Source organism: Bos indicus, chromosome 14 (genome assembly GCF_029378745.1).
Source record: "Bos indicus isolate NIAB-ARS_2022 breed Sahiwal x Tharparkar chromosome 14, NIAB-ARS_B.indTharparkar_mat_pri_1.0, whole genome shotgun sequence".
Classification (NCBI taxonomy): Eukaryota; Metazoa; Chordata; class Mammalia; order Artiodactyla; family Bovidae; genus Bos; species Bos indicus.
In genome coordinates, this window is record NC_091773.1 from 23,404,868 (window position 1) to 23,415,611 (window position 10,744).

The 10,744-nt window shown below is 42.6% G+C and overlaps 1 protein-coding gene across 6 annotated transcripts in view; it reads right to left on the reverse strand.

The window, feature by feature from the left end:
* The window catches only part of TMEM68 (transmembrane protein 68), a 35,843-nt gene extending 25,119 nt beyond the window's left edge, over nt 1-10,724 (reverse strand). For 2 of the 6 annotated variants that reach the window (XR_011570573.1, XM_070802554.1), the window contains exons 1-2: nt 10,574-10,722; nt 822-1,215 (exon numbers count right to left, since the gene is read on the reverse strand). Coding sequence is in view for 5 of the 6 variants with exons in the window: in XM_070802554.1 (XP_070658655.1) it covers nt 822-1,146 (325 nt within the window). In the remaining variant the exon portion in view is untranslated. Of the gene's footprint in view, nt 1-821; nt 1,216-1,819; nt 10,471-10,573 lie in introns of those variants that run through there. The other 4 variants (XM_070802553.1, XM_019973775.2, XM_019973774.2 and 1 more) reach the window with 4 other exon arrangements.
* Nucleotides 10,725-10,744: the final 20 nt, after the last annotated feature.

Sequence of the window (10,744 nt, forward strand, 5' to 3'; positions counted from 1 at the left end):
ACCCTCTGACCACCACTGCTGGGAGTCCGAGCCCCCAGCCAGGGACAGACCTGCTGCACAGCACAGGTCAGGGACGCACAGGCCGAGACCCGGAAACCAGGGGCTGCGTCCTGGCTCTTCTCCCTGCTGTCCTAGCAGCCTTGGGCAAATGACAACCTCTCTGTTCTTCAGTTTCCTTATGAGAAACATGTAAAATGGAGTTAATACATGGGCTCCATCTACTGTGTTATAAGAACTGATGCATGTTAAGCATTGGACACCGGATGGCATGGTCAAGTGCTCAAAAATGACTTGCAGGCATATGTAGATTTAAAGTGACAACACGTTAGCTTAGTAAGTCACACAATGACTTCCGAAATGAGGCAAACAGAAAATGGGTAAATTTTGGTATATAGATTATATTTAATTTAAAAATATTATTACTTAATATTTCATTGTTTAAAAATCTCGATACTGGGAAAGTCAAACTTACTTTGAACAAAATGGGAATAAACATGAAATAATTAAAGCACTTTCAAAACAGTTTTCTATACTATTTTGTCTGTTACTCTTTTAGATGTTAAATATTCATTTTTTAATTTTAGCTTATTGTCATATTCTACACAGCTATATGGTTCTTTGTTTAATGAAAACGAATGTATTTAGAAGAAAACCACTTTAATAAAGACATACATGTGCACCACACATGCAAACAGATAACAGAAAACAATAACTCTCCCCTCCATATTTTTCAACATCTCTTCAATCAACCACAGGGACAGTGATGGGGTGTCAGTGCACCCACACCAGCAGGACCTCAGAGCACAAAGCGATCTGCTTACCATGCCAGACAGCCGCATGTCCGTCCCACAGGGTCGCCACCGTCTTCCTCGCACCATCCCACAGATTATGGGAGTAGGCTTCTTTTAGCACATTCTTCCTCTTATAAATGTGTAAGAAAATTATTGTAAGGTAGAGCAGAAAGATGGTGAAGTAAGGGAGTATTAAAAGGAGGAGTGGTGTGAAAACCCACAAGAGGTAGTTTGCAAAATTCCAGTAGTCCTCCAAGTGCTCCACACCAAACCACGCTTCAAGGACGTGGATTAGACAAGTCATGGAGGACATGGAGTCCTGTCCCACACCAAAACTTTGGTTCTTGTTGGTCATTTTTTTTTAGGTGGAAACAGCAAACGCGGTCTCTTTCTTCATTGTCATGGCAGGTCTTCAACTTAGCCACTGGAAGGGAAAAATAATCCAACGTGATTCTCTTTGCAGCTGAGAGGTTAAATGTTTTGGTCTACATAAAAATATGGTGCAGAGTCATTTCTTAATACCAAAAATGAGTCAGTTGTTAACTCTCAACTTCGTTGAAGATCTACATGTGAAAATGGGTATCCTCTGTCCACTCATGAAGCGTGCTGGGCTTAGCTTCTGAAAATAACTCACAAGCTACAGTTACAAGAGGAAAACAAAGCCAATGAATGAAAATGCAGCTTGATCTGAATAATTTGACTATATCTTAAGTGAATCATACTCAGCATTTGTATCTTAAACTGAGTTATGTTGAGATAACTATTCTTCACAGAAGAAAACATCAATTATCTGATTCAATAAAAGTAACCCAATTCTTTAGGAAATGATGACATATGTTTTTGGGTATTATCTTTTACAAGCAGGTTTAAAGAAAAGCTCTCTGTTCCTTTTATGTTATACAATAATAAAAATTTACCAACATAGTTTTTATCTTATATGTCACTAAAATTTCTCTTGTATCTTAAATGACTGAAGAAACAGCATACAATTATTTTATGTCACTCCCTAAAGCACTCACTTAACTTACCAGAAATTAGATAAATATTTTGTCCCAAGCTTCAATGTCTGTATTCTGGAAAATACCATATACAAATGGAAGAAATATATGATTTAAAAAAAGATAACCATTAATACCTAGAGATAGACTTTCCATAAAATAAATGGCAAGAGACATAAACACAGTGTGTGACAAACATGTTTCCTGCCCTACACCAGTGCATCATAATTCAAAATTATACTCATGCTACCAAAGCTTTCAGTGAGGACCCCTAGTACTGTTTTAGCTCTCTATTATAAACGGTTCCTTCGTTCACGGGCTTTCCCAGGCAAGAATTCTGCAGTAGGTTGCCAGTTCCTCCTCCAGGGGATCTTCCTGAACCAGGGATCAACCCACATCCCCGGCATTGCAGGCAGATTCTTTACCACTAAGCCACTTAGGAAGCCCCTTTACTCTAAACACCCCCACCTAAGATGTTTTTTAATTCAGAGTTACAGAAAACTGTGCTTCTTTAGAGAAACAATATGAAGTTAGGATGTATAACAGGCAATGTCTCTTTTTAGTAACTGCTGGATAAGCTTAAGGTCAAACATGATATTCGATGACACAACTGTATTAATCCTCATGATTACAATGTCCTAAGTAAGATATCCTTCTTCCATTCCTATGTTATCTGCTTCTGATTCTATTCTTAGAGATATTTTATCATTATTCCATACCATATAACCTTAACGAAAATCATCTCAAATCCTTTGTGGATGAGGTGGGAAAGGAAAAAAATGAAAGAAAGAGACTGAGGGAGAGAGAGACAGATGTATAAAAGAGCAATCACGTGATGTCTTGAAGCCAAGATTGTCTTGCTAATAAACTAGCATGTTGGCAGCACACAGAATTGACTTATTCTTCCAGGGATGGAGGATGTGTCTAATTTCCTGGTAATCCATAGCACTTATCTGTGAGAAATCTGGGCCTGTGGTGGTAAAAGCAGGTGGACACAGCCCACATTGAGCCCACAATCTGTGTTTTATTTACATCACGTTTTAACCAACCCGTCAAAAGAGTCAACCAGAAGAAAATGGCAACCCATTCCAGTATTCTTGCCTGGAGAATTCCACGGACAGAGGAACCTAGCGTGCTACTGTCCATGGGGTCGCAGAGAGTTGGACACAACTGAGTCTAAACATAAACACACCCAGAGTTAAACCACTAAAATTTATCAGTGTTTGAGCATTCAGAGTAAAACAACACAGCAAAACTTACTACTTTTTAAAATAAGAGCTTTCCTCACTAGGGTGGCTATCATCAAAAAAAAAGAAAAAGAGGAAAATAACAAGTGATACTGATGATATCGCAAAATGAGAACCTTTGTACACTGCCAGTGGGAATATAAAATAGTGCAGTCACTGTGGAAATCAGTTTGGCAGTCCTCAAAAAGTTAAACACAGATTTACCACTGGACCCAGTAATTCTTATCCGAAGTATACACCCAAGAGAACTGAAAACATATTCACAGAAAAATCTGCATATAGTTGTTGACAGCAGCATCTAGTCATGAGAGCCAAAAATATGGAAACAACTCAAATGTCCATCAGTTGATGGATAAAAATATGCTATAGCCAGAAAAAAGATTGCTATGCTAAGTCACTTCATTCATGTCCGACTCTGTGCGACCCCATAGACGGCAGCCCACCAGGCTCCCCCGTCCCTGGGATTCTCCAGGCAAGAACACTGGAGTGGGTTGCATTTCCTTCTCCAATGCATGAAAGTGAAAATTGAAAGTGAAGTCGCTCAGTCGTGTCCGACTCTTAGCGACCCCATGGATTGCAGCCTAACAGGCTCCTCCGTCCATGGGATTTTCCAGGCAAGAGTACTGGAGTGGGGTGCCATTGCCTTCTCCAAGAAAAAAGATTACTCAGGCACAAAAAGAAATGAAGTACTAGTTCATACCACAATATAAGTTCATACCACAATATTTCACTTATACAGTATAATAACATTATACTAGGTTAAAAAAAAAAAAAGTCAGATACTGAAGGCCACATCTTACATGATTTCATTTCTATGAAACACCCAGAACAGGTTAATCCACCCAGACACAAAGGTTAGTAGCTGCCAGGGGCTGGCGGCAGGGCAATGACAAGCGACTGCCAATGGAAACAGAGGTGTCTTTGAGGGACAATAAAAATGTCCTGGAACTGGATGGTAGTGATGGCTGTACGACTTTGTGAATATACTAAAAGACGACTGAGTGGCACATTTTTAAAATGGTGAATATTATGATGAATTATATCTCAACAGAGAGAGCTTTCGAATATTGTTAATACATTAAAATTTATGATAGCCTCTCTAATATGTTAAAAGCTTTTCCCAGGCCTGAAAACCAATCATTTTGGTGAGCTGACCCTTACTGTTTAATAGAACTGTCCCAGTAATCTAGTCTCATTTCCAATTTTTAATAGGATTCTAAAATCTCATGATTTTAAAACCTTTAGTGCCTCCCTCCACCCAAACTGGTAATAGAACTCTACTCTTACCCCGGCCACATTCTGACCTATTACACATGCTTCATACACACAGAAGAGGGGAGAGGGTCAGTCCACAGGTAGACTCCTGGGGACAGAGGCTTCGAGGGCCCATCACAAGATCCCGCCACCCGGTAACTGCACCCCACGCACCTCCACAAATGGCCAACCCTTCGACTTAAAATATTCCAGAACAGAAAACTCAAAAGGTGCCCGTTCCACCTTCAAAGGTCTGCGTTTGTGCTCAGTCATGTCCAACTGTTTGTGACCCCGTGAACTGCAGCTCACCAGGCTCTTCTGTTCATGGGATTCTCCAGGCAAGAATACTGGAGTGGGTTGCCATTTCCTACTCTAGGGGATATTCCTGACTCAGGGATTGAACTGAACCTGTGTCTCCTACATCTCTTGCATTAGCAGGCAGATTCTTTACCACTGTGTTACCTGTTTGAACAAAGACCTGAGGACGTGAGGAAGCAAACCATGTGCGCCTTTGGAAGAGAATTCCTGACTGAAAGAATGGTAAGCACAAGCGATGTGCACTTTGGGGTGGAGTGAGGAGCAGAAAAGCAGGCAGGCGGAGGAAGAGGGGTGGGGTGGGCGGTTGGAAACAGGGAGCACTGTAGAATTTTGTGGGCTAACTTTTACCTAAGTGAGAGGGAAAAGGTGTCAGAAGGATGAGATTCCCAACTTCAGTTCTCAATGATGCTATGTCGAGAATACGCTGCACAGGGGGCAACAGGAAGTTACTGCGGTCACCAAGGTGAGTCATGAAGGTGGCAGGACAAGCATGCAGAGGGAAGGCTATAAGAGACGGTAAACTTCTGGATATATTTTGAGGATAAAGCCAATAGGATGCACTGGTGAATGAATGTAGAACGTGAATAAGAGGAGAAGTCTGGATGGCCACATGTTTTCAGGCAACATGGGTGGGGACACGGCAGGGTTCGCCCCTTATTGTGGAACCCAAGACAAGTTACATAACATCTCTCTGCCTCAGTCTCTCCATCTACAAATGAGGATAACAGTATCAACCGAATAAGACTGTCCTGAAGTCCAAGATGGCAGAGGAGAAGAACGTGCATTCATCTTCTCATTCTTCAGTGCAAAGAAATAGAGGAAAAGAATAGAGTGGGAAAGACTAGAGATCGCTTTAAGAAAATTAGAGATACCAAGGGAACATTTCATGCAAAGATGGGCTCAATAAAGAACAGAAACGGTATGGACCTAACAGAAGCAGAAGATATTAAGAAGAGGTGGCAAGAATACACAGAACTATACAAAAAAATATCTTAATGACCCAGATAACCACGATGGTGTGATCACACTCAGGTAGAGCCAGATATCCTGGAATGCAAAGTCAACTGGGCCTTAGGAAGCATCACTATGAACAAAGCTAGTGGAGGTGATGGAATTCCAGCTAAGCTATTTCAAATCCTGAAGGATGATACTGTGAAAGTGCTGCACTCAATATGCTAGCAAATTTGGGAAACTCAGCAGTGGCCACATGCCTGGAAAAGGTCAGTTTTCATTCCAATCCCAAAGAAAAGCAATGCCAAAGAATGTTCAAACTAGAGCACAATTGCAGTCATCTCACAAAATAATGCTCAAAATTCTCCATGCTAGGCTTCAACAGTATGTGAACAGAGAACTTCCAGATGTTCAAGCTAGACTTAGAAAAGGCAGAGGAAACAGAAACCAAATTTCCAACATCCACTGGACCAAGAGAGTGCCAGAAAAAAATCTACTTCTGCTTATTTTGACTATGCCAAAGCCTTTGACTGTGTGGATCACAACAAACTGTGGAAAATTCTTCAAGAGAGGGGAATACCAGACCACCTTACCTGCCTCCAGAGAAATCTGTATGCAAATCAAAAAGCAATAGTTAGAGCCCGACATGGAACAACAGACTGGTTCCAAATCAAGGCTATATATTTGTCACCCTACTTATTTAACTTATATGCAGAGTACATCATGCAAAATGCAGGGCTAGATGAATCACAAGCTGGAATCAAAATTGCCAGGAGAAATATCAATAACCTCAGATATGCAGATGACACCACCCTTATGGCAGAAAGCAAAGAGGAAGCCTCTTGATGAAAGTGAAAGAGGAGAGTGGAAAAGTTAGCTTAAAACTCAATATTCATGGGAACCGGTTCCATCACTTCATGGCAAATATATGGGGAAACAATGGAAACAGGAACAGACTTTATTTTCTTGGGCTCCAAAATCACTGCAGATGGTGACTACAACAATGAAATTAAAAGACTCTTGCTCCTTGGAAGAAAAGCTATTACAAACCTAGAGAGCAGAGACATTACTTTGTGACAAAGGTCCATCTAGTCAAACCTATGGTTTTCCCAGTAGTCATGTATAGATGTGAGAGTGGGACCATAAAGAAAGCTGACCGCTGAAGAATTGATTCTTTCAAATTGTGATGTTGGAGAAGATTCTTGAGAGTCCCTTGGACTGCAAAGAGATCCAACCAGTCAATCCTAAAGGAAATCAGTCCTGAATATTAATTGGAAGGACTGATGCTCCAATATTTTGGCCACCTGATAAGAAAAAGTGACTCATTGGAAAAGACCCCGATGCTGGGAAAGATTGAAGGCAGGAGGAGAAGGGGACGACAGAGGATGAGATGGTTGGATGGCATCACTGACTCAATGGACATAAGTTTGACCAAGATCCAGGAGTTGGCGATGAATAGGGAAGCCTGGCATGCTGCAGTCTGTGGGGTCCAAAGAGTCAGACATGACTGAGCGACTGAACTGAACTGAACTGAATAAGACTGTTGTGAACAAAGCTTAGAAGAGTGCCTTCCACCAGAAAAGCACTAAACAAGCATGACTATAATCAGTTTGCTTGTAAAAAGAGGGAGCTGCTGGAAGAACAGGTTTAGGCATCCCAGGAAATCCTGGCCATTAGGAATTCAGGTTTGAACACGTCCAGGTTGTACTGGACATCCAAGTGAAGATGTTCAACAGGCAGCTGGACACAGCAGAGTTTCACAGGAAGGTCAGGGCTAGAGTAATACATTTGGGAGTCAACAATATATAGACCAGTATTGAGAACTGGAAAACTAAAGAATATTCCTCTAGGGAATGAACATAAAATAAAAAAGCTTCCATGACTGAGCCTTGGGGCCCTCAACATTTTAGAAGCTGGGAAGCCAATGAGCAACTAATATCCTCCTTCCAGGAGCGACATCATGGACATCAGAATAAGAAAGGAGGAGTCCTCAATGATGCTGGGAGGTCTAGTAAGATGAGGAATGATAAGTGATCCTTGGATTTCACAACACAGAGGCACTGGCCAGCCCTGTTAGAACAGTTTTGATTCAGTGGGGGATAAAAGGTGAAGTAAGTTTAAGAAAGAGTGGGAGGGAATGAACTGGAGAGGAATGCTGTTGCGTAAAGGCACAGAAAAACAGGTTGGTGGGGAATGTGGGTCAAGTTTGTTGTTGTCTCACCATGAATCAAACTACTGCAGTTTTTAATACCAATGATGATGTGTCAATGGGTGAACGAGAAACGGATGATCAAGAGAGAAGATAACTGCTGGGACCTGGGCCAGAGGGGATAGAATACAGCGTACAAGAAAGAGGATGGCACGAAGAAGACTTACATCACTGACTATGAATTCATGTATTCAATAGCCATCAAGCAAGTATGTAGTTTGTGCTGGGCACTATTCTAAACACAGGAATGTATCAGTAAACAAAATAGATGGTTATATGAGAAAACATATGCAAAAGTACTTAGGATAATATGCCCAGGACATGTTAGTCACCTAAGCAATGCTGGCTAACTAAATACAGGTAGAGGTGAATTTGTTCATCCAAATCTTTAACAAAAATATGGACCAAGATAGAGTTCTTTCGCGAGAGAACTAACCAAGGAATTTAAATAACAAGCTTTTGAGCTGATAGAATACTCGTAAGAAAATGAGAAAATAGCTTTAGATCTCAATGAATACCACCTCTTAATTGTGCAGAAAAGTTAAAAACAGAAAGCCAAGTAGACTTACCCAGTTACTAAACTAATTCAGTGAAAAACTGAGTCAAAATTAAAACCCAGTCCTCCTACTTTCTACTTTGATTTTCATTACACTTTTTAAGTCTCACTCCCTCTCTGACACAAAGGCTAAAAATATTAACACTGTAATTTCTCTTTCCTCTACTTCTGCCTGGCCCTTTGCCCCCTCCAATTTGCCACAGACTATACATGACTCCCTACCACTTTATTTTCATCCAATAAAAACTATCCCTGTTTAAAAGATGTTTTGGAGGAGATTTATTTTAGTTACCAAGATTCCAGAGTATTTCCTAAGCCCCACCCCCCAAAAAAACTCTCCAATGACACACAGTTCTATGTATCATATACTTTCCCATCTGGAATTCATGTAACTTGTGAGGAAAAGCTGCCAAGTTGAAATATCAGCATGTCGATGTTGCTGATGAGGAACATTTACAGTAACTGACTTTGTAGATGTTAAAATGAGAATATTTCAAAAACCAGTAAAACAGAGGGCTATTTTGTTTTCTATAAAACCTTCAGGAAATAAATCTATTCTTCTTTTTTTCAATCATTACCAGTATTTTCATCACCATGGATGGTAGCAGATTCATTTCTTATTTTTAGTATAGGAGCCAAATTGCAGATATGTTGAAAATGCCAGTTACAAGAAATACTCACTGAAACACTAATTAATTTTCCCTTTTTCTTTTTGTGTATTTCATAATGGTTTAACAGGGCTCTCACACTGTTTCAGTGAATAAGCATTCTACTTCAAACCATCAATAGAGCAGAAGTTTGGTTATCTAATATTTCAGTTATGCTATCTGGCAAAATCAACCATCTTATCTTTTGGCTTTCAAGCTTCAGACTCTTTAAGTTCTGGCCGAATTCCCTTTCAAGATGTATTTCTTTTTCAATCCTAGAATGTCCCTCGATTCCTAGTTAAAATCTTCCACTCTGTTTGATAATTGATGTTCTACCCTTATTTTTTTAACTGCCCTTATCCCCCAAATGTTACACATCCATACTAGTGTATCTGTAATTGTGCAGCACTCTTATCTTCTTGAGTCACTAACATGAGTAAGAAAGCAGTAAGGAGGCATGGCATGAATTAGAGCAAACTCCGGTAGATAATGGAGGACAGAGGTGCCCGACATTCTGCAACCATGGGGTCGCAAAGAGGCGGACTCAACTGAACCACAACAAACGATCAGGGAATAAACACTTCATTTGAATATTCAACTTCTACTTCCACCGACCAGTAAAAGCAGCCAGAACATGAGGGGCCATTCTAAACCTCTGGATTTCATTCCAGCTCTTACTTATTCTGGGCTTTCCTGGTGGCTCAGTGATAAAGAATCCGCTTACCAACGCAGGAGACCCAAGAGAAGGGGGGTCGATACCTGGGTTGGGAAGATCCCCTGGAGTAGGAAGGAATACCAAACCAACTTCAGGGCCCACAGCACAAACCAAGTCCTAAGTGCTCCACAAGCTTCAAGTATGAACGTGCCTGGGCGATCTCAACCAATGCCAAGCATTGCTTTTTTCAAATTCAGCAGAGCTGATCCAGTTTTCCACATCCTGGTTTGGACATACGTATCTTTAAGTACTGATCAGCAGTCCTGTCTTACAGGCTGCAAAATTCGGAGACCGAGACAGTGCCAGGCGCCTCCAGAGTAGGTACCCACCCAGACTATTAACAGCTCTGGTGAGAAGTCTGATGCTCATGGTTCTCTTCCATCTTCCCAACCGCCCTACGAAGCAGGTGCTACTCATCACTCCTATTTACAGACTCTTACAGACAGGTTCGGGGGGTCAAGTGGCCCGCCCTGGTCACGAAGGTGGTATGAAGGGCATCGACCAGGACTCCCTCCGAGCCGGACGCGGCCCCCTCCCCAACATCACACAAAGGGGTGCCACTAGCATCCCCATCAGAGCGGCCCCGGAGGCAGGCAGGGAGCGGAGACACCTCGCCCCCAACCCAAGCGGAGGCCACACCCGCCGAACCCGCGTTGGGGAGTGGCGGGGGGAGATGCAGGCCAAGGTGAACCGGCTCGTTGTCACCCAGGCAGGGCCTCCCCTGCCGGCCACTCCGGGGCCCGAGCCGAACCCCGAGTCCAGGGGGAGCCTGGGGACTCCGCGGGGCCCCGTAAGACCAGACGCACAGCCTTGGAGGCGCGGCCCGGGAGACTGGCCGGGGGCCGAGGAGCGCAGAGTTCGAGGAAGCCCAGACGTGGACGACGCACCTAGAGCGAAAAGCAGAGGCGGCTCGGCTCGCCCTCACCCTGGAGCAGCGGCGGGAGCTCCTCAATGGCTCACCCAGGGAAGCGGAGACTCGAGCAGCCGTTCTTCCCGAGCGACGCGGGAGGGAAAAGCCAAGCGCCGGCTGCATCCCGGACAGTGTTTTGTGCTACACC